The sequence below is a fragment of the Oncorhynchus kisutch genome, unplaced genomic scaffold (assembly GCF_002021735.2).
Source record: "Oncorhynchus kisutch isolate 150728-3 unplaced genomic scaffold, Okis_V2 scaffold3717, whole genome shotgun sequence".
Classification (NCBI taxonomy): domain Eukaryota; kingdom Metazoa; phylum Chordata; class Actinopteri; order Salmoniformes; family Salmonidae; genus Oncorhynchus; species Oncorhynchus kisutch.
The window spans coordinates 184,450-209,000 of NW_022265662.1; the positions used below are offsets into that span (position 1 = coordinate 184,450).

Consider the following 24,551-nt stretch of genomic DNA (forward strand, 5'->3'; position numbering starts at 1 on the left):
TAGACAACAGCACAGCCACAATGCCTCCTTGTACGCAGAGCCAGGTCAATGACAATAAGGCCTTTAACTGCTCTTACTTACGCTCTCTCTGGCTGGGGCAGGAGATTAGAATCTAGCTAACCCTGGACACATAGGGTCACAGCCCTCTCAGCTGGTCGACCCTGCATCAGGGACCCAGCTCTGTCAGTGAGGACTTACTTTAAATAGAGATCTTCCTCTCTCTGATGATTTCTCTCTCAGTCTCACACACTATCCCTAGTAATCTCTCAATGTGTCTCCCTCGCTCTCAATCTCTTTCCGTCCCTCTGCTGATTGTGTCTGCCGTCTGTCTGTCCTCTCAGCCTGACCAGGACAAGAAGAGGTCAGATAGAAACCAGATGCACCATCCGGCTGGTTTCCAGGACAACACAGCATCACACTACACAGCTTTTGATCTGCAGTCATTTCCACTACAACTAATGTGACTGTGGTGTTTATGAGTGGCTGATTGGATTCCTATTGTCAATTATAGTCGGTCTATATATTAGGGCTGTACTGCCAATCAATCAGTCGGTCTATATATTAGGGCTGTACTGCCAATCAATCAGTCTGTCTATATATTAGGGCTGTACTGCCAATCAATCAGTCTGTCTATATATTAGGGCTGTACTGCCAATCAATCAGTCGGTCTATATATTAGGGCTGTACTGCCAATCAATCAGTCTGTCTATATATTAGGGCTGTACTGCCAATCAATCAGTCTGTCTATATATTAGGGCTGTACTGCCAATCAATCAGTCTGTCTATATATTAGGGGCTGTACTGCCAATCAATCAGTCTGTCTATATATTAGGGCTGTACTGCCAATCAATCAGTCGGTCTATATATTAGGGCTGTACTGCCAATCAATCAGTCGGTCTATATATTAGGGCTGTACTGCCAATCAATCAGTCGGTCTATATATTAGGGCTGTACTGCCAATCAATCAGTCGGTCTATATATTAGGGCTGTACTGCCAATCAATCAGTCGGTCTATATATTAGGGCTGTACTGCCAATCAATCAGTCGGTCTATATATTAGGGCTGTACTGCCAATCAATCAGTCGGTCTATATATTAGGGCTGTACTGCCAATCAATCAGTCGGTCTATATATTAGGGCTGTACTGCCAATCAATCAGTCGGTCTATATATTAGGGCTGTACTGCCAATCAATCAGTCGGTCTATATATTAGGGCTGTACTGCCAATCAATCAGTCGGTCTATATATTAGGGCTGTACTGCCAATCAATCAGTCGGTCTATATATTAGGGCTGTACTGCCAATCAATCAGTCTGTCTATATATTAGGGCTGTACTGCCAATCAATCAGTCTGTCTATATATTAGGGCTGTACTGCCAATCAATCAGTCTGTCTATATATTAGGGCTGTACTGCCAATCAATCAGTCTGTCTATATATTAGGGCTGTACTGCCAATCAATCAGTCTGTCTATATATTAGGGCTGTACTGCCAATCAATCAGTCTGTCTATATATTAGGGCTGTACTGCCAATCAATCAGTCTGTCTATATATTAGGGCTGTACTGCCAATCAATCAGTCTGTCTATATATTAGGGCTGTACTGCCAATCAATCAGTCTGTCTATATATTAGGGCTGTACTGCCAATCAATCAGTCTGTCTATATATTAGGGCTGTACTGCCAATCAATCAGTCTGTCTATATATTAGGGCTGTACTGCCAATCAATCAGTCTGTCTATATATTAGGGCTGTACTGCCAATCAATCAGTCTGTCTATATATTAGGGCTGTACTGCCAATCAATCAGTCTGTCTATATATTAGGGCTGTACTGCCAATCAATCAGTCTGTCTATATATTAGGGCTGTACTGCCAATCAATCAGTCTGTCTAATATTAGGGCTGTACTGCCAATCAATCAGTCTGTCTATATATTAGGGCTGTACTGCCAATCAATCAGTCTGTCTATATATTAGGGCTGTACTGCCAATCAATCAGTCTGTCTATAACTAGAGGTCGACTGATTATGATTTTTCAAAGCCGATACAGATTATTGGAGGACCAAAAAAAGCCGATACTGATTAATCAGCCGATTAAAAATAAATAAATGTAATAATGACAATTACAACAATACTGAATGAACACTTATTTTAACTTAATATAATACATCAATAAAATCAATTTAGCCTCAAATAAATAATGAAACATGTTCAATTTGGTTTAAATAATGCAAAAACATGATGTTGGAGAAGTGTTGGAGAAGAAAGTAAAAGTGCAATATGTGCCATGTAAGAAAGCTAACGTTTAAGTTCCTTGCTCAGAACATGAGAACATATGAAAGCTGGTGGTTCCTTTTAACATGAGTCTTCAATATTCCCAGGTAAGAAGTTTTAGGTTGTAGTTATTATAGAACTATTTCCCTCTATACCATTTGTATTTCATATACCTTTGACTATTGGATGTTCTTCTGGCACTTTAGTATTGCCAGTGTAACAGTATAGTGTCTGTCCATCTCCTCGCTCCTCCCTGGGATCGAACCAGGAACACAACGACAACAGCCAACCTCGAAGCAGTATTACCCATGCAGAGCAAGGGGAACAACCACTCCAAGTCTCAGAGCGAGTGACGTTTGAAACACTATTAGCGCGCACCCCGCTAACTAGCTAGCCATTTCACATCGGTTACACCAGCCTAATCTCGGGAGTTGATGGGCTTGAAGTCATAAACAGCTCAATGCTTGAAGCACAGCGAAGAGCTGCTGGCAAAATACACTAAAGTGCTGTTTGAATGAATGCTTACGAGCCTGCTGCTGCCTACCACCGCTCTGTCAGACTGCTCTATCAAATATCAAATCCTAGACTTAATTATAACATAATGAAATACGAGCCTTAGGTCATTAATATGGTCGAATCCGGAAACGATCATCTCGAAAACAAGACGTTTATTCTTACAGTGAAATACGGATTCGTTCCGTATTTTATCTAACGGGTGGCACCCATAAGTCTATATATTCCTGTTACATTGCACAACCTTCAATGTTATGTCATAATTACATAAAATTCTGGCAAATTAGTTCGCAATGAGCCAGGCAGCCCAAACTGTTGAATATACCCTGACTCTGCGTGCAATGAACGCAAGAGAAGTGACACAATTTCACCTGGTTAATATGCCTGCTAACCTGCATTTCTATTACCAGGCTAAATATGCAGGTTTAAAAATATATACTTCTGTGTATTGATTTTAAGAAAGGCATTGGTGTTTATGGTTTGGTACACATTGGAGCAAGGATACACACCGCATCGATTATATGCAACGCAGGACACGCTAGATAAACTAGTAATATCATCAACCATATGTAGTTAACTAGTGATTATGATTGATTGATTTTTATAAGATAAGTTTAATGCTAGCTAGCAACTTACCTTGGCTTCTACTGCATTCGCGTAACAGGCAGTCTCCTCGTGGAGTGCAACGAGAGGCAGGTGGTTAGAGCGTTGGACTAGTTAACCGTAAGGTTGCAAGATTGAATCCCTGAGCTGACGAGGTAAAAATCTGTCGTTCTGCCCCTGAACAGGCAGTTAACCCACCGTTCCTAGGCCGTCATTGAAATAAGAATGTGTTCTTAAATGACTAGCTAAATAAAAGGTATAAAAATAAATCAATACAATTTTATTTATTTTTTTATCATGAAAATCGGCATCCAAAATACCTTGAAGTCGTCCCTAATTAATCGGCCGACCTCTAGACTGTACATTGGGGCTGTACTGCCAATCAGTCTGTCTGTACATTGGGGCTGTACTGCCAATCAGTCTGTCTGTACATTGGGGCTGTACTGCCAATCAGTCTGTCTGTACATTGGGGCTGTACTGCCAATCAGTCTGTCTGTACATTGGGCTGTACTGCCAATCAGTCTGTCTGTACATTGGGGCTGTACTGCCAATCAGTCTGTCTGTACATTAGGGCTGTATTGCCAATCAGTCTGTCTGTACATTAGGGCTGTACTGCCAATCAGTCTGTCTGTACATTGGGGCTGTACTGCCAATCAGTCTGTCTGTACATTGGGGCTGTACTGCCAATCAGTCTGTCTGTACATTGGGGCTGTACTCCAATCAGTCTGTCCTGTACATTGGGGCTGTACTGCCAATCAGTCTGTCTGTACATTGGGGCTGTACTGCCAATCAGTCTGTCTGTACATTGGGGCTGTACTGCCAATCAGTCTGTCTGTACATGGGGGCTGTACTGCCAATCAGTCTGTCTGTACATTAGGGCTGTATTGCCAATCAGTCTGTCTGTACATTAGGGCTGTACTGCCAATCAGTCTGTCTGTACATTAGGGCTGTACTGCCAATCAGTCTGTCTGTACTGCCAATCAGTCTGTCTGTACATTAGGGCTGTACTGCCAATCAGTCTGTCTATACATTAGGGCTGTACTGCCAATCAGTCTGTCTGTACTGCCAATCAGTCTGTCTATACATTAGGGCTCTACTGCCAATCAGTATGTCTATACATTAGGGCTGTACTGCCAATCAGTCTGTCTGTACATTAGGGCTGTACTGCCAATCAGTCTGTCTGTACATTAGGGTATACTGGTATCATCACTATACTGGTATCATCACTATACTGGTATCATCACAGCCCTACTCACCATACTGGCATCATCACCATACTGGTATCATCACCATACTGGCATCATCACCATACTGGCATCATCACATACTGGTAGTCATCACAGCCCTACTCACCATACTGGTATCATCACCATAATGGTATCATCACCATACTGGTATCATCACTATACTGGTATCATCACAGCCCTACTCACCATACTGGTATCATCACCATACTGGTATCATCACCATACTGGCATCATCACCATACTGGTATCATCACATACTGGTATCATCACATCCCTACTCACCATACTGTATCATCACCATACTGGTATCATCACTATACTGTATCACCACCATACGTATCATCACAGCCCTGCTCACCATACTGGTATCATCACCATACTGGTATCATCACCATACTGGTATCATCACCATACTGGTATCACCACCATACTGGTATCACCACCATACTGGTATCATCACAGCCCTGCTCACCATACTGGTATCATCACCATACTGGTATCATCACCATACTGGTATCAGCACCATACTGGTATCATCACCATACTGGTATCAGCACCATACTGGTATCATCACCATACTGGCATCATCACCATACTGGTATCAGCACCATACTGGTATCATCACAGCCCTGCTCACCATACTGGTATCACCACCATACTGGTATCACCACCATACTGGTATCACCACCATACTGGTATCATCACCATACTGGTATCACCACCATACTGGTATCACCACCATACTGGTATCACCACCATACTGGTATCATCACCATACTGGTATCACCACCATACTGGTATCATCACCATACTGGTATCATCACCATACTGGTATCACCACCATACTGGTATCACAACCATACTGGTATCATCACCATACTGGTATCATCACCATCTTGTATCATCACCATACTGGTATCACCACCATACTGGTATCACCACCATACTGGTATCATCACCATACTGGTATCATCACCATACTGGTATCATCACCATACGATATGTATTGCCTTTCTCGTGATTCTATTTATTGTGATTTGATGTTCCAAACATATTACTCACTATATATGTCTGCTGCAGAGGGACCAGAGAGAGTCATGAGAACATGAGTTTGGATCAGTCAGGGAAATATTACTCACTATATATCTGCTGCAGAGGGACCAGAGAGAGCATGAGAACATGAGTTTGGATCAGTCAGGGAAATATTACTCACTATATATCTGCTGCAGAGGGACCAGAGAGAGCATGAGAAAACTAGTTGGATCAGTCAGGGAAATATTACTCACTATATATCTGCTGCAGAGGGACCAGAGAGAGCATGAGAACATGAGTTTGGATCAGTCAGGGAAATATTACTCACTATATATCTGCTGCAGAGGGACCAGAGAGAGCATGAGAACATGAGTTTGGATCAGTCAGGGAAATATTACTCACTATATATCTGCTGCAGAGGGACCAGAGAGAGCATGAGAACATGAGTTTGGATCAGTCAGGGAAATATTACTCACTATATATCTGCTGCAGAGGGACCAGAGAGAGCATGAGAACATGAGTTTGGATCAGTCAGGGAAATATTACTCACTATATATCTGCTGCAGAGGGACCAGAGAGAGCATGAGAACATGAGTTTGGATCAGTCAGGGAAATATTACTCACTATATATCTGCTGCAGAGGGACCAGAGAGAGCATGAGAACATGAGTTTGGATCAGTCAGGGAAATATTACTCACTATATATCTGCTGCAGAGGGACCAGAGAGAGCATGAGAACATGAGTTTGGATCAGTCAGGGAAATATTACTCACTATATATCTGCTGCAGAGGGACCAGAGAGAGCATGAGAACATGAGTTTGGATCAGTCAGGGAAATATTACTCACTATATATCTGCTGCAGAGGGACCAGAGAGAGCATGAGAACATGAGTTTGGATCAGTCAGGGAAATATTACTCACTATATATCTGCTGCAGAGGGACCAGAGAGAGCATGAGAACATGAGTTTGGATCAGTCAGGGAAATATTACTCACTATATATCTGCTGCAGAGGGACCAGAGAGAGCATGAGAACATGAGTTTGGATCAGTCAGGGAAATATTACTCACTATATATCTGCTGCAGAGGGACCAGAGAGAGCATGAGAACATGAGTTTTGATCAGTCAGGGAAATATTACTCACTATATATCTGCTGCAGAGGGACCAGAGAGAGCATGAGAACATGAGTTTGGATCAGTCAGGGAAATATTACTCACTATATATCTGCTGCAGAGAGACCAGAGAGAGCATGAGAACATGAGTTTGGATCAGTCAGGGAAATATTACTCACTATATATCTGCTGCAGAGGGACCAGAGAGAGCATGAGAACATGAGTTTGGATCAGTCAGGGAAATATTACTCACTATATATCTGCTGCAGAGGGACCAGAGAGAGCATGAGAACATGAGTTTGGATCAGTCAGGGAAATATTACTCACTATATATCTGCTGCAGAGGGACCAGAGAGAGCATGAGAACATGAGTTTGGATCAGTCAGGGAAATAAAAGTGCTGAAAACATGTTGGCTCACTATTTAATAATATGGAGAAATAGATATAGGATGAAAAATACCAGAGTTTTGGTGCAGGTACAACCGGCTAGCGCTAGCTAACGCTACCTAGTCAAATAAATAAATACAAGTATCAATCAAAGTATCTATATAATATCGTCCAAAATAACATTGCGATATGTAACTATCAATTCCCCTCCATCACGACTATATATAGTTTACTGTAGTGCAAAACATGACAGACAGACACACAGAGACAGAGAGAGACACAGACAGACAGACAGACAGAGAGACAGAGACAGAGAGAGAGAGACAGAGAGGGGGGGGACACAGACAGAGAGAGAGAGAGAGAGAGAGAGAGAGAGAGAGAGAGAGAGAGAGAGAGAGAGAGAGAGAGAGAGAGAGAGAGAGAGAGAGAGAGAGAGAGAGAGAGAGACACAGACAGAGAGAGAGAGAGAGAGCGAGACAGAGAGAGAGGGACACAGACAGAGAGAGACAGAGAGAGAGAGGGGGGGACACAGACAGAGAGAGAGAGAGAGAGAGAGAGAGACAGAGAGACAGAGAGACAGAGAGAGAGACAGAGAGAGAGAGAGACAGAGAGAGAGAGAGACAGAGACAGAGACAGAGAGAGAGACAGAGAGAGAGAGGGGGGGGACACAGACAGAGAGAGAGAGAGAGAGAGAGAGAAGAGAGAGAGAGAGAGAGAGAGGAGAGAGAGAGAGAGAGAGAGAGAGAGAGAGAGAGAGAGAGAGAGAGAGAGACACCGTAGTTAATCTATAACCCCAGCCTGAAGGGGAAACCAAGGCCAGGACCAACACCACTAAAGATCAATATGTCCACACTCATCTGCCCCCCTTATCAACAGTCCTCTGAACACTATCAATACTATAAATCTATTGTGTCATTGCATTATGATTCATGACATTACAAGGCTGTGCTCCCATGTCTGGTTCACACATTCAACTGTAAAAAAGGCACAATCTGTAGTTTAATTTGTGTTTAACAGTATTGAATAGGCAGGACTGAGCTGTACTCTGACTGGCTGGAATGGAACGGTTTGTTCCGTGGGTTTTGTTTGACAAGTTACACATGTCCCCTTTAAAATGCATCTCCAAGCTTCCCTAGAACTAGATTGTCCAAGGTATTGAGCTTCCCTAGAACTAGATTGTCCAAGGTATTGAGCTTCCCTAGAACTAGATTGTCCAAGGTATTGAGCTTCCCTAGAACTAGATTGTCCAAGGTATTGAGCTTCCCTACTGACACCAGTATCAAACTAGATTGTCCCAAGGTATTGAGCTTCCCTAGAACTAGATTGTCCAAGGTATTGAGCTTCCCTACTGACACCAGTATCAAACTAGATTGTAGGGGAGCTCAATCCCTTGTATCAAACTAGATTGTCCAAGGTATTGAGCTTCCCTACTGACACCAGTATCAAACTAGATTGTCCAAGGTATTGAGCTTCCCTACTGACACCAGTATCAAACTAGATTGTCCAAGGTATTGAGCTTCCCTACTGACACCAGTATCAAACTAGATTGTAGGGGAGCTCAATATCTTGTATCAAACTAGATTGTCCAAGGTATTGAGCTTCCCTATTGACACCAGTATCAAACTAGATTGTCCAAGGTATTGAGCTTCACTACTGACACCAGTATCAAACTAGATTGTCCAAGGTATTGAGCTTCCCTACTGACACCAGTATCAAACTAGATTGTCCAAGGTATTGAGCTTCCCTACTGACACCAGTATCAAACTAGATTGTCCAAGGTATTGAGCTTCCCTACTGACACCAGTATCAAACTAGATTGTCCAAGGTATTGAGCTTCCCTACTGACACCAGTATCAAACTAGATTGTCCCAAGGTATTGAGCTTCACTATTGACACCAGTATCAAACTAGATTGTCCAAGGTATTGAGCTTCACTACTGACACCAGTATCAAACTAGATTGTCCCAAGGTATTGAGCTTCACTATTGACACCAGTATCAAACTAGATTGTCCAAGGTATTGAGCTTCACTACTGACACCAGTATCAAACTAGATTGTCCAAGGTATTGAGCTTCCCTACTGACACCAGTATCAAACTAGATTGTCCAAGGTATTGAGCTTCCCTACTGACACCAGTATCAAACTAGATTGTCCCAAGGTATTGAGCTTCCCTACTGACACCAGTATCAAACTAGATTGTCCAAGGTATTGAGCTTCCCTACTGACACCAGTATCAAACTAGATTGTCCAAGGTATTGAGCTTCCCTACTGACACCAGTATCAAACTAGATTGTCCAAGGTATTGAGCTTCCCTACTGACACCAGTATCAAACTAGATTGTCCAAGGTATTGAGCTTCCCTATTGACACCAGTATCAAACTAGATTGTCCAAGGTATTGAGCTTCCCTATTGACACCAGTATCAAACTAGATAGTAGTGAAGCTCAATACCTTGTATCAAACTAGATTGTCCAAGGTATTGAGCTTCACTACTGACACCAGTATCAAACTAGATTGTAGGGGAGCTCAATACCTTGTATCAAACTAGATTGTCCAAGGTATTGAGCTTCCCTATTGACACCAGTATCAAACTAGATTGTCCAAGGTATTGAGCTTCTCTACTGACACCAGTATCAAACTAGATTGTCCAAGGTATTGAGCTTCCCTACTGACACCAGTATCAAACTAGATTGTCCAAGGTATTGAGCTTCCCTATTGACACCAGTATCAAACTAGATAGTAGTGAAGCTCAATACCTTGTATCAAACTAGATTGTCCAAGGTATTGAGCTTCCCTACTGACACCAGTATCAAACTAGATTGTCCAAGGTATTGAGCTTCACTACTGACACCAGTATCAAACTAGATTGTCCAAGGTATTGAGCTTCCCTACTGACACCAGTATCAAACTAGATTGTCCAAGGTATTGAGCTTCCCTATTGACACCAGTATCAAACTAGATAGTAGTGAAGCTCAATACCTTGTATCAAACTAGATTGTCCAAGGTATTGAGCTTCCCTACTGACACCAGTATCAAACTAGATTGTCCAAGGTATTGAGCTTCCCTACTGACACCAGTATCAAACTAGATTGTCCCAAGGTATTGAGCTTCACTATTGACACCAGTATCAAACTAGATTGTCCAAGGTATTGAGCTTCACTACTGACACCAGTATCAAACTAGATTGTCCCAAGGTATTGAGCTTCACTATTGACACCAGTATCAAACTAGATTGTCCAAGGTATTGAGCTTCACTACTGACACCAGTATCAAACTAGATTGTCCAAGGTATTGAGCTTCCCTACTGACACCAGTATCAAACTAGATTGTCCAAGGTATTGAGCTTCCCTACTGACACCAGTATCAAACTAGATTGTCCCAAGGTATTGAGCTTCCCTACTGACACCAGTATCAAACTAGATTGTCCAAGGTATTGAGCTTCCCTACTGACACCAGTATCAAACTAGATTGTCCAAGGTATTGAGCTTCCCTATTGACACCAGTATCAAACTAGATAGTAGTGAAGCTCAATACCTTGTATCAAACTAGATTGTCCAAGGTATTGAGCTTCACTACTGACACCAGTATCAAACTAGATTGTAGGGGAGATCAATACCTTGTATCAAACTAGATTGTCCAAGGTATTGAGCTTCCCTATTGACACCAGTATCAAACTAGATTGTCCAAGGTATTGAGCTTCACTACTGACACCAGTATCAAACTAGATTGTCCAAGGTATTGAGCTTCCCTACTGACACCAGTATCAAACTAGATTGTCCAAGGTATTGAGCTTCCCTATTGACACCAGTATCAAACTAGATAGTAGTGAAGCTCAATACCTTGTATCAAACTAGATTGTCCAAGGTATTGAGCTTCCCTACTGACACCAGTATCAAACTAGATTGTCCAAGGTATTGAGCTTTACTACTGACACCAGTATCAAACTAGATTGTCCAAGGTATTGAGCTTTACTACTGACACCAGTATCAAACTAGATTGTCCAAGGTATTGAGCTTCCCTACTGACACCAGTATCAAACTAGATAGTAGTGAAGCTCAATACCTTGTATCAAACTAGATTGTCCAAGGTATTGAGCTTCCCTACTGACACCAGTATCAAACTAGATTGTCCAAGGTATTGAGCTTCCCTACTGACACCAGTATCAAACTAGATTGTCCAAGGTATTGAGCTTCACTACTGACACCAGTATCAAACTAGATTGTCCAAGGTATTGAGCTTCCCTACTGACACCAGTATCAAACTAGATTGTCCCAAGGTATTGAGCTTCACTATTGACACCAGTATCAAACTAGATTGTCCAAGGTATTGAGCTTCACTACTGACACCAGTATCAAACTAGATTGTCCAAGGTATTGAGCTTCACTACTGACACCAGTATCAAACTAGATTGTCCAAGGTATTGAGCTTCCCTACTGACACCAGTATCAAACTAGATTGTCCAAGGTATTGAGCTTCCCTACTGACACCAGTATCAAACTAGATTGTCCAAGGTATTGAGCTTCCCTACTGACACCAGTATCAAACTAGATTGTCCAAGGTATTGAGCTTCCCTACTGACACCAGTATCAAACTAGATTGTCCAAGGTATTGAGCTTCCCTACTGACACCAGTATCAAACTAGATTGTCCAAGGTATTGAGCTTCCCTACTGACACCAGTATCAAACTAGATTGTCCCAAGGTATTGAGCTTCCCTACTGACACCAGTATCAAACTAGATTGTCCAAGGTATTGAGCTTCCCTATTGACACCAGTATCAAACTAGATAGTAGTGAAGCTCAATACCTTGTATCAAACTAGATTGTCCAAGGTATTGAGCTTCACTACTGACACCAGTATCAAACTAGATTGTAGGGGAGCTCAATACCTTGTACCAAACTAGATTGTCCAAGGTATTGAGCTTCCCTACTGACACCAGTATCAAACTAGATTGTCCAAGGTATTGAGCTTCCCTACTGACACCAGTATCAAACTAGATTGTCCAAGGTATTGAGCTTCACTACTGACACCAGTATCAAACTAGATTGTCCAAGGTATTGAGCTTCCTATTGACACCAGTATCAAACTAGATTGTCCAAGGTATTGAGCTTCCCTATTGACACCAGTATCAAACTAGATTGACCAAGGTATTGAGCTTCCCTACTGACACCAGTATCAAACTAGATTGTCCAAGGTATTGAGCTTCACTACTGACACCAGTATCAAACTAGATTGTCCAAGGTATTGAGCTTCCCTACTGACACCAGTATCAAACTAGATTGTCCAAGGTATTGAGCTTCACTACTGACACCAGTATCAAACTAGATTGTCCAAGGTATTGAGCTTCACTACTGACACCAGTATCAAACTAGATTGTCCAAGGTATTGAGCTTCACTACTGACACCAGTATCAAACTAGATTGTCCAAGGTATTGAGCTTCACTACTGACACCAGTATCAAACTAGATTATTTCCTCTGCAGATCCTGACTACTTTGAACAGGAAATGTTTAATGACACATTCCTGAACTTGACCTACAAGGAGAACAGGTGGAACAGACGTTTTTATTTAACCAGGTAAGCTAGTACATGTGCAGTGATCTGTAAGCTGCTCTTGACAGCTGGTGCTTAAAGTTAGTGAGGGAGAGATGAGTCTCCAGCTTCAGTGATTTTTGCAGTTCGTTCCAGTCATTGGCAGCAGAGAACTGGAAGGAAAGGCGGTCAAAATAGGAATTGGCTTTGGGGCTACATATTGAGAGGGTGTGATGATGACTAGGAATTACAAGGAAAACAGACTATACACTGAGTGTACAAAACATTAGGAACATGTCGAAAGCCTTCCACAGGGATGCTGGCCCATGTTGACTCTACGAGGTGTTGAAAGCGTTCCACAGGGATGCTGGCCCATGTTGACTCCAATGCTTCCCACAGTTGTGTCAAGTTGGCTGGATGTCCTTTTGGGTGGTGGACCAATCTGTTGAGCGTGAAAAACCCACCAGAGTTGCAGTTCTTGACACAAACCGATGCGCCTGGCACCTACTACCAGTCTTAAGGCTTAAAGGCTTAAAAATCCTTCTTTAACCCATCTCCTCTCCTTCATCTACACTGATTTGAAGTGGAATTAACAAGTGACATCAATAAGGGATCATAGCTTTCACCCGGTCAGTCTGTCATGGGAAGAGTTCTTAATGTTTCTTACACTCAGTGGTTAATAAGGTGTGATGACTGAATTACAAGGTGTGATGACTGAATTACAAGGTGTGATGACTGTATTACAAGGTGTGATGACTGAATTACAAGGTGTGATGACTGAATTACAAGGTGTGATGACTGAATTACAAGGTGTGATGACTGAATTACAAGGTGTGATGACTGAATTACAAGGTGTGATGACTGAATTACAAGGTGTGATGACTGAATTACAAGGTGTGATGACTGAATTACAAGGTGTGATGACTGAATTACAAGGTGTGATGAATGAATTACAAGGTGTGATGAATGATAAGGAAGAGCGGGATCAACAGGAGACAGGTAGAAGTCAAACTACAGTAAGAAGGTGTGATGAATGATAAGGAAGAGTGGGATCAACAGGAGAGAGGTGAAAGTCAAACTACAGTAAGAAGGTGTGATGAATGACAAGGAAGAGTGGGATCAACAGGAGACAGGTGGTGCGACCTTCCTCCAGGTCTGTGTTATGATGATGTTGCAGTAAGGTAGTTTCAGCAACCACTCCCAGAATGACATAAGACCACACTACTGTCTTTCTCCCACCACCTCACTGTTAGTCCCAGACTAAAATATAAGTTGACTTCAAGTTGGTTCTCAGTTTAAAAATCAGGTTAAGGAGGACCTAGATGTTGACTGAGGGGTGATTTAGGGGGGGGGGGGGGGGTCTTTGCGGGGCCCGCCTGGAAAATGACTGAGCTAGGGGAAACACTGACACAGAACGCCTAGTTCCTAAAGCCCAGACCGGTTGGGTGAGTTGGTACAGTACTGTGTCTTGAGTATGACTCAGATGTGCTAGACTGGTTCCTTACACATTCCAAGACTACCCTCATGACGATCTCTCTCTGAAGAGAAAACATAGCAACATCCTTCTCCTTTCACTGAGCACGGAAACTCAGTCATGAACTGAACCTTCTCACGTCACACTGCACCCAAACACATCGGATTCAGTCATTGTTATATTAAATACTGTTTGATATGTCAGCCTAGGTACTGATTCAACACACACACACACACACACCCATAATAATCTGATGACTGTGTCTAGTCACGATGACATGTCAACACTAGTTGTTGCAGCTGCATGGCTTCATATTAAGTGTTAAGACATGTTTGATTCAGATGCCTTGGTGTGAGGAGGTAAAGGCCAGATGCCTTGGTGTGAGGAGGTAAAGGCCAGATGCCTTGGTGTGAGGAGGTAAAGGCCAGATGCCTTGCCAACAGACAGCTGTTTGGTGTGAGGAGGTAAAGGCCAGATGCCTTGGTGTGAGGAGGTAAAGGCCAGATGCCTTGATGTGAGGAGGTAAAGGCCAGATGCCTTGCCAACAGACAGCTGTTTGGTGTGAGGAGGTAAAGGCCAGATGCCTTGCCAACAGACAGCTGTTTGGTGTGAAGAGGTAAAGGCCAGATGCCTTGGTGTGAGGAGGTAAAGGCCAGATGCCTTGGTGTGAGGAGGTAAAGGCCAGATGCCTTGGTGTGAAGAGGTAAAGGCCAGATGCCTTGGTGTGAGGAGGTAAAGGCCAGATGCCTTGGTGTGAGGAGGTAAAGGCCAGATGCCTTGGTGTGAAGAGGTAAAGGCCAGATGCCTTGGTGTGAGGAGGTAAAGGCCAGATGCCTTGGTGTGAGGAGGTAAAGGCCAGATGCCTTGGTGTGAGGAGGTAAAGGCCAGATGCCTTGGTGTGAGGAGGTAAAGGCCAGATGCCTTGGTGTGAGGAGGTAAAGGCCAGATGCCTTGGTGTGAGGAGGTAAAGGCCAGATGCCTTGGTGTGAGGAGGTAAAGGCCAGATGCCTTGATGTGAGGAGGTAAAGGCCAGATGCCTTGCCAACAGACAGCTGTTTGGTGTGAGGAGGTAAAGGCCAGATGCCTTGCCAACAGACAGCTGTTTGGTGTGAAGAGGTAAAGGCCAGATGCCTTGGTGTGAGGAGGTAAAGGCCAGATGCCTTGGTGTGAGGAGGTAAAGGCCAGATGCCTTGATGTGAGGAGGTAAAGGCCAGATGCCTTGCCAACAGACAGCTGTTTGGTGTGAAGAGGTAAAGGCCAGATGCCTTGGTGTGAGGAGGTAAAGGCCAGATGCCTTGGTGTGAGGAGGTAAAGGCCAGATGCCTTGGTGTGAGGAGGTAAAGGCCAGATGCCTTGGTGTGAGGAGGTAAAGGCCAGATGCCTTGGTGTGAGGAGGTAAAGGCCAGATGCCTTGGTGTGAGAGGTAAAGGCCAGATGCCTTGGTGTGAGGAGGTAAAGGCCAGATGCCTTGGTGTGAGGAGGTAAGGCCAGATGCCTTGGTGTGAGGAGGTAAAGGCCAGATGCCTTGGTGTGAGGAGGTAAAGGCCAGATGCCTTGGTGTGAGGAGGTAAAGGCCAGATGCCTTGGTGTGAGGAGGTAAAGGCCAGATGCCTTGGTGTGAGGAGGTAAAGGCCAGATGCCTTGGTGTGAAGAGGTAAAGGCCAGATGCCTTGCCAACAGACAGCTGTTTGGTGTGAGGAGGTAAAGGCCAGATGCCTTGGTGTGAGGAGGTAAAGGCCAGATGCCTTGGTGTGAGGAGGTAAAGGCCAGTTGCCTTGCCAACAGACAGCTGTTTGATGTGAGGAGGTAAAGGCCAGATGCCTTGGTGTGAGGAGGTAAAGGCCAGATGCCTTGGTGTGAGGAGGTAAAGGCCAGTTGCCTTGCCAACAGACAGCTGTTTGATGTGAGGAGGTAAAGGCCAGATGCCTTGGTGTGAGGAGGTAAAGGCCAGATGCCTTGGTGTGAGGAGGTAAAGGCCAGATGCCTTGCCAACAGACAGCTGCTTGATGTGAGGTGGTAAAGGCCAGATGCAGAAGGAGACCAAGATAAATCATTCTAAATATTCAATATGATTTGACATGTTCCCCTCTGGGATTTATAAAGTAGCCTACCTCTCCATCTAAATACGCATGCATTTATTTATATATCGTCTATATCAAGATAATTGAATCTCAATGCTCAGACCACAAAATAAAAAGCTTCAGAGTAAAACAGTTGAGATGACTGATATCAGATGAGAAAGGCTGAGGGTCGTTGTAACCATGAAGCTAAACAACCACAACAACCCAACTTCAACACATCTATTACAGAGCCTTCACATAGTATTCACAGCCCTTGACCTTCCACATTTTGTTGCGTTATAGTCTGAATTTAAAATGGATTCAAATGGAATACATAAATGTGAAAAGTGGAATTGTGTTTTTAGACATTTTTACTAATTCATTTTTTTTTTAAATGTTAAAAGCTGAAATGTCTTGAGTCAATCAGTATTCAACCCCTTTGTTATGCCAAAGACTAAATAAGTTCAGGAGTAAAAAATAATGTGTGTAACAAGTCACATAAGTTGCATGGACTCAGTCTGTGTGTAATAATAGTGGTTAACATGTTTTTGAATGACTATGTCATCTCTGTACCCCAACACATCCAATTATCTCTAAGGTCCCTCAGTCAAGCAGTGAATTTCCAACACAGATTCCACTACAAAGACCAATAAGGCACTAAAGTAAAACTGCAAAAAAAATGTGGCAAAGCAATAAACTATTTGTCCTGAAAACAAAGTGTTATGTTTGGGGCAAATCCAATACAACACATTACTGAGTACCACTCTCCATGTTTTCAAGCATAGTGGTGGCTGCGTCATGTTATGGGTATGGCTTATAATTGTTAAGAACTGGGGAGTTTTTCAGGATAAAAAGAAATGGAATGGCGCTAAGCACAGGCAAAATCCTAGAGGAAAAACTGGTTCAGTCTGTTTTCCACCAGACACTGGGAGATGAATTCACCTTTCAGCAGGACAATAACCTCAAACACAAGGTCAAATATGCAGTAGAGTTGCTTACCAAGACGACATTGAATGTTCCTGAGTGGCATACTTACAGTTTTGACATAAAATAGGTTTGAAAATCTATGGCAAGACTTGACACTGACAGAGCTTGAATAATTTGTTTAACAATATCTCTAATGTACAGAGCTGTATAGGAGGAGACTCCCTCTATCCCTGTGGGCATCACATCAAATCACACACACACACTGCCCCCCACCCCCTCTCCCACTGTATCTCTAATGTACAGAGCTGTATAGGAGGAGACTCCCTCTATCCCTGTGGGCATCACATCCCACACACACACTGCCCCCACCCACCCCCTCTCTCTCTGTTTGCTTTGCTGCGGCTTGTTCATGCGTGGGCACAGTTGACTCTGGCACCTCTATTCTCCCACAGCAGAACAGAGCTGGAGGCAATGACGGGGAAGATTCCACCTGCCGAGTCCAGCCAGGCTAGCTGAGCCAGCAGCGTGAAGGCGATCCCTCCTCACACAGATCTCCTCTGATTGGAGGATTCCACCGGTCTTCTCTTACTGACATAACAGTGTTTGCACTATAAAAGTTCATGCTGTAAAATAGGGCTGATAATAACAACAGACAGAATTAAGTGCCTATGCAGTACGCACTTCCATATAGGATATCCTCTCCTATAGGTCTACGGCACATTAGGCTATCTGTACGATGTAGCAAATAACTGAGGAGAGTAACATGCGTCTCGTTCAGTTCTAAGAGGTTGAAAATAGTACTATTTGTCATTAGCCTATAGGCTTCCTAAGGAATCAAGATATGTCAATCATAAAGTGAAATTTGCTTGGCTTTTTTGTTGTTGTTGTTGACAATAGTTCTACATGGGAACCATGTTTTGCACCTTGTCCTGGTAAACTGTAAAAATGTGCGTCTCTCTCTGGCAACAAGACTCGTATGCTATCAGACACGTTTCGGAGATAAGCTATCACGCTGAATGGTTTGGAGAGGGAGGCATTCTCCACCGTATCACCTCGGGCGAGCCGTGCGCGCACACCGCGCGCAGGGACGCTTTCCATGCCAAGACAAGCTTTTGAAACGATTATTGTTACGATTAATTATTCACCCATTCTATTCTAACCCCCCCTCCCCCCAACAAGTGTAGGGTAGCCTATGCATACAGATCAAACACATAACTGACGTTTTAGATAGTCAGAAAGCAGGTGTCATAACATTACATGCGCTCCAGAGGAAAACCATTTCTGTGCCTTCTATACTTACCCCATTGCCGCGGAGTTTTGGGACAACCCTTCAATTATAAAAAGGTTAGAAGAAGCGAACTTTAAAAAAACGCAGTGTCTTTAAAAACAATGTTATTAAAATAGATCCAGTCTTGGCATTAGCTATTGGATAAGTCCATTCCAGGGTATCGGCTGCGAGCAAGTAATGCGATCACAGAGAGTAGGGAAATATGATCCCTGCACTCCCTCGCGAGCTGAGCGGCGTTTCGATTCTCCTGATAGTCAAGCGTACACAGAAAAACCTAATGCCATTTCATTAGCCTAACTTATTTATTCAGACGAGGTGACAACTCGGTGACGATCCCACCCGTTCCGCGTCTTCTATCCGCAGCCGCAAAGCTGATAAACGCTGTGCTTTCAAAAAATAATAAGTTATGATGTTCGCTGAATATTCCTTGACTGCTGCGCTGGAGTTGCCTTGCCTCGGATCTGCGCTCTCAGCTCTCTCCCCAATGGGTTAGTGTTTCGTGAGAGGCAGGCAGAGAGCAGCAGTAGCGACACAGTGCGGCGTCCACCTGCTCTCAACAGTCCTGCCTCCCACACAATGATCTCCTTTCTACAGCGTTCTAAGAGCCTGGGATATGAAGTTACACTGTGGTCTATTTCATAACCTATTCTCAGGGGAAACGTGAGAGAGAAAAGTGGAATTTTGGCCTTTTTGTGACATGCAATTAAATATGCTCTTCACAAGAAACAATGTGTTTATTTCAAACTGTGCAAATACTCTTGCATTGATGTAATTCTGCAGTGATAGACCTAGGCCCAAAATTACCACATAATGCAGGTAGGCATAGGCTAATTGGCATAGGCTAACCTACTATTAACCTACAATTCTCAGCACTTACATGTCGATGGAGACGAGGCTGGTTTTCGGCTGTCTTTTTCTGACTCAGGCCTCGTTGAGCTGACCACCACCTCAAGTCACATCCCACGCCAATTTACTTCAGGTGGCAGATGCTTGACTTGATTCTCTGCAACCATCAGGGGTTCAATATCAAGTTTTTATTATTTGACGTACTTCTGATGATGTCGATTGTTCACACTTAAGTAATATGTGGAAAAGGTTTGTTGCAAATAGTTGGCGAAATATTTAAATAAAATGTGTTGACTATTTCTGGGGGGGGAAAGGCGGACGCGTGATATTCCGGAACCAATTGATATCGGTAGCGTGTTCCTAGAGGGACGTTTTTTGCCGTGGCATTCTTGTTGTCAACATTTTGTCCAGTCGTACATGTCGAAGCTGTCTGCTGAATAAATACAATTTACAGGTAATTTCTTACATTTTGTCTTCACCGGTTCCTATTGTATGCCATACTTAGCTGTGATGTAACCAATAGTTTTTACAACAATGTCAAAACTAAAGTTATCTTGGCTGCATCGCAGCTATGCAATACTCGGATATATCTAGCTAGCTACATGGCTTTTGTTAGAAAAGTGAAAGTAACTTCGTTCGCCAAATAACGTTTCCCGGATAGTTGATTACGTCAACCGAATCTGGGGTCTATTCATTATTTGGATTATGTTGCAAAAACGTTTCGTTTGTTGCAAAAAAAGGAAAACCGCTGGCCAGCTAGCTAGCAACAACACGTGTGAAGCAAATCCACGGCCTTTTCCCGGTATTTCTAAAGATGTTTTAAAAAAAGTAGTGACTATCTGGTATTTCTCTCATTGTAGAATGACAGATGGTCCAGAAACGCCACCTAACTATGAGGAGCAGTTTGCCCACCGGTTCTCTCTCCAGGACCCGGAGTACCAGCAGTACGTGAGTCGCCCCGCCAACCCCCCGCCACTGGTAGAGGACTGGGGAGGGCGTGGAGGTGGAAACAACCGGGGCAGAGACAACAGGTAAACAACAACGACCTTAACTAGCTAGCTAACTGGGTGCGTTCATCTCATTAAACGGTTTGCTACATTGTGTGACGGTTTGTACTTGAACAACATGTTTCCTCCACAATCTGAGGTATGGTTGCTCTAGTTTTGTGAGGGTGGTGCAGTGTGGCCTGATTTTAATATGGGTGTGTGACCACTTGAAATCTCTAAACTAGTGCAAATACACCTTACAGTAGGCCTGGGCAACTCCAGTCCTCGGGGAGCCTGATTGGAGGTGGACAAGCATGGAAGCATTTCGCTACACTCGCATTAACATCTGCTAACCATGTGTATGTGACAAATAAAATTCGATTTGATTTATTTGGTGTCTCACTTTCCCCCCCCCATCCCTAGAAACACACCTGATATAAACAAATTGCATTCTAAAATGAAGATCCTGATTATTGGAGTCAGGTGTGTTAGCCGTGGATGGGGGGGGGGGGGCGGATAGTGTGACCCCCAAGCAAGCCCCCAGAGTACTGGAGTTACCCAGGCCTGCCTTACACCATCTCCTACTGTGCTACCACAACCGTGTGTGGTTCTTCAATTGGGTCGTTCAGAACACCACTGTTTCTGTTCAATTAAATGTTGCACACCGTTTTGATCTGCTGAACGCAGCCCTGTCTCGTCTCTTCATCATTCATATATTTAACACAGTATTGGTCTGCTAACGACGACCATATTATTAAGTGTTTCTGCACAACAATAGCTGCCGGTCTGATATGTCATTCTACAGTTTACTGGGATGGAAAACATGTTCATTTGGTTGATGTTTTTTTTCTTCTTCCCCCCCCCACATCTCTTTCTCTCTCTCTTCCTCACTCTGTTCTTCAGATCACAGGACCGTGGCGGGTACAGGGGCCGGGGTTGGGGAGGGGACAGGGGCCGGGGTTGGGGAGGAGACAGGGACCGCGGGGGAGACAGGGACCACGGAGGGGATAGGGACCGCGGGGGAGACAGGGACAGGCGTTACGGCCAGGGTGGTGGTGGGCATCAGTCTGGAAGATACAACTCCTACAACCAGAGACCATCACATTACGACCGCTACTGAACTCCTCTTACTGTGGAGTGACCCCATTCACATCACCCCGGGGCTCTCCAACCCTGTTCCTAGAGGGAGACCCTCCTGTAGGTTTAAACTCCAACCCTGTTCCTGGAGAGAGACCCTGCTGTAGGTTTAAACTCCAACCCTGTTCCTGGAGAGAGACCCTCCTGTAGGTTTAAACTCCAACCCCAGGTGTAACTAACCTGATTCAGTTTATCAACAAGATAATTATTAGAACCAGGTGTGTAAAAACTCTCCAGGAACAGGGTTGGAGTTAAAGCCTACAGGAGGGTACCTCTCCAGGAACAAGGTTGGACAGGGTCCCTGCATTATTACACACATACACTGTGGCTGTAGCAGGTCAATCTGATCTCTCACCTCTCTTCCAGATTTAATATTGTATTGATCAGTGATGTCATGCTCTAATCCACACGGAACAGGATTACAACAATGGTATTGATTATTCCAGCCAGTAGTCTGGGCATAGAGACAATCTATTTTCTCTATAGGCCCTTTTCTATAGTAGTACCACTATATAGGGAATAGGGCTCTGGTCTATAGTAGTACCCCTATATAGGGAATAGGTTGCCATTTGGGACACAATCAGTGCAGCAGAGTCAAATGTAAAGTTTAAGATGCTCATCCTTGCTACTAGTGTGATGAACTGCGTTGATGGGCATGTGGTGTATTGTGGGGTCGTTCTCTTGTTTTCATTTAGTTTGTTTCTCTTGACTCCTCTAAGACGACATATTCAGCTGGTCTGGATGTTGATACGGTGTCATTGAATCAATCTAAACATGTGTGATGAATGAAACCACATTTTGAACAGTCAATGTAATCTATTTTCTTACATCACAAAATATGCTTATTCTTTCCAGTTGAATATGTGACTTCGAATTGTAATCAGTAACACAATAAAAAATGTTTGTCTGAAAAATATAAAAATGGTCTTTTGTCTCATTTTCTTGAGCCTCTTAAAACATGGGATTTTGAAGCCTTTTTAAATGTGCTTCATGTCCAGAGAGGGTGTATTCGTTTGTTTTCAACTGTAGCAAAGTATTTTACAACTGGAATCATTAACTTCGAACATAACCTTTTTTTTTTATGCAATGAAAAATGAGAGTTTCTATTGGATGAATTTAGTTAGGCCCCTCCCTGTTTTATTTCTGTCATGGGATGTTGAACCCCTTTTTGAACATCTAGTCCAATAATAGTATTGGTTTAATCTGGGTCCTCACACCTCACGGTGTTAAGAATAGCAGCAGCGTACTCAAATCCTACGGTTAGGGTCCGAGCCCACATCATCCGTCTGTTGTGTTATATAATGAATGATGACCTGCAGTAGGGAGGGTGTCGAGCACTACATCGTGGGTGGCAACGTCTCTTTAAACACTACTTAACACCGGTGACTAATGGCTAATACTGCACCAGGCACAGATCTAGGATCCAGCTTTCCCCATTCCCAAATCAGAACTGTTAGCTGGAGAGTAACATAGAACTGACCTTTAGATCAGTCTAGCCTGTTAGGGCCAACTTAACTCTCCACTCATATCAAGGGTGACGGGTCTCCTTCGTCCTAATTATGAATGACTCATCACGGCTGCTACTGTGTCACTATGAGCCAAGATGGCTGTCTGTGGTGGTCCACTCCCAATTAAAGTGGTGCTTAGAGCAGAGAGCTCAGTTTCTCAGGCCTCCTCGACTGCTGCTGTATGAGGTCACCCACTGCCCTGCAGCCCACTCACATCCTGTGATGTAACCACAGAGCTCCAGTGGTTTTCTGTTTATTCTAGTGTGAATATTCAGTGTAAAGGCATCATCTCATAGCGTTGTACATTCCTGACTACACAACAGTTTGTATAACCAGAGAGATTTGATTTGTGTGTCTTTGTTGAACGTGATGTGGTGTAAAAACATAGAACTAATGCACAGGGTAATATGAAGGAAAAACAACTCTGTTAATAAATCACAACCTTTCCCTGCGCTTTGGTGTGGTGATGAGGAGCTGAAAGATGACAGGAGCTGAAAGATGTGGCGATGAGAGGACCTGAAAGATGTGCCGATGAGAGGAGCTGAAAGATGCGGCGATGAGAGGAGCTGAAAGATGTGGTGAGGAGAGGAGCTGAAAGATGTGGTGATGAGAGGAGCTGAAAGATGTGGTGATGAGAGGAGCTGAAAGATGTGATGATGAGGAGCTGAAAGATGAGAGGAGCTGAAAGATGAGAGGAGCTGAAAGATGCATGGATGTTGTCGCTGTATGGCTGCAGGTATTAGACAGCTAGGGCCTCTCCTGTCACCCAATAGGAAACGAGGCATGACACAGCTCACACTATTCTTCACTGACTGTCTGATTTACTTAGTTGATTGGGTGAATCAGATGTGTTAGTACTGGGTTGGAATAAAAGCCTGCACACCCTGAGACTGAGGAGCTCCAGGAACATGGTTGAATAAAACCCCGATTCTGTCGTCACCAAATACACCTGTTGTTTCAGTAAATATATCTCTGCGGGAGTGAAACTTGATTCATAAAATCAAGGGCTTGACGAGCAGTTGATTAGTTAATTAGATTGAATGTGGAACAAAACACGTTGACTCCCTGTGAGACCAAGGCCCCCCTGTAATCCACAAAGCAACTCAAGAGTAGGAGTGCAGATCTAGGATCTGTCCATATTGATCTGAATCGGTATGATCTAACAGACCACACTGATCTTAGATCAGAACTCTGAGGGCCTAAATGTGGTGGGGGAAGGGTTAACGGCTGGCCCGAGTGGTGCTCTGCAAAGAGAGGTGCAATCAGCTTTGATGATAGGAAGACAGGGAGGGAGAGAGGGATTCTGGAGCTCGGCGGGGGGAGGACTGCTGTCACTACAGTAATCAGTTCAGATTAGCCTAACTTCACTTTAGCCCTGGCAACAGCATCCTCGGAGAGGGAGGAGGGGAAAGACAAGGATAGAGAGAGAGACTGACTTGAAAGATGGACCAAAGGAGGAGAGGAAAGGGGACAGAGAGAACTAGAGACAAAGAGGGAGAGACAGAAAGACAGAGATGATGACATATAGTTAAAGAGAGAAACGAAGAGACCAAAACAGGTCTCTGAGAAAGGGATGAACGGGGTAGAGAGAGAGAGAGGATTAGAAGAATTAGTACAGCTGCTTAGCTCTCTGACTG

The 24,551-nt window shown here is 43.7% G+C and overlaps 2 protein-coding genes across 5 annotated transcripts in view; one reads left to right on the forward strand and one right to left on the reverse strand.

Annotated features, from left to right (window-relative positions):
* The window catches only part of LOC116371818 (homer protein homolog 2), a 109,711-nt gene extending 90,196 nt beyond the window's left edge, over positions 1-19,515 (reverse strand). For 2 of the 4 annotated variants that reach the window (XM_031820879.1, XM_031820877.1), the window contains exon 1: positions 19,315-19,515. In XM_031820879.1, the coding sequence (XP_031676739.1) occupies positions 19,315-19,316 (2 nt within the window). In that variant the 5' untranslated portion in view covers positions 19,317-19,515. Of the gene's footprint in view, positions 1-18,449; positions 18,986-19,314 lie in introns of those variants that run through there. The other 2 variants (XM_031820876.1, XM_031820878.1) reach the window with 2 other exon arrangements.
* Positions 19,516-19,607: 92 nt separating this feature from the next.
* Positions 19,608-22,328, forward strand: ramac (RNA guanine-7 methyltransferase activating subunit). The gene is made up of 3 exons (XM_020479408.2): positions 19,608-19,737; positions 20,144-20,314; positions 21,173-22,328. The coding sequence occupies exons 2-3, from the start codon at positions 20,145-20,147 to the stop codon at positions 21,387-21,389; spliced, it is 387 nt and encodes a 128-aa protein (XP_020334997.1). The 5' UTR covers positions 19,608-19,737; position 20,144; the 3' UTR covers positions 21,390-22,328.
* The last annotated feature ends 2,223 nt before the right edge of the window (positions 22,329-24,551 follow it).

What these genes read in the sequence shown, in the direction of transcription:
- ramac (XM_020479408.2), top strand. Translation starts at nt 20,145, where the DNA reads ATGACAGATGGTCCAGAAACGCCACCTAACTATGAGGAGCAGTTTGCC. An exon ending in AACCGGGGCAGAGACAACAG is followed by an intron (nt 20,315 to 21,172) that starts GTAAACAACAAC and finishes TCTGTTCTTCAG; the next exon opens with ATCACAGGACCGTGGCGGGT.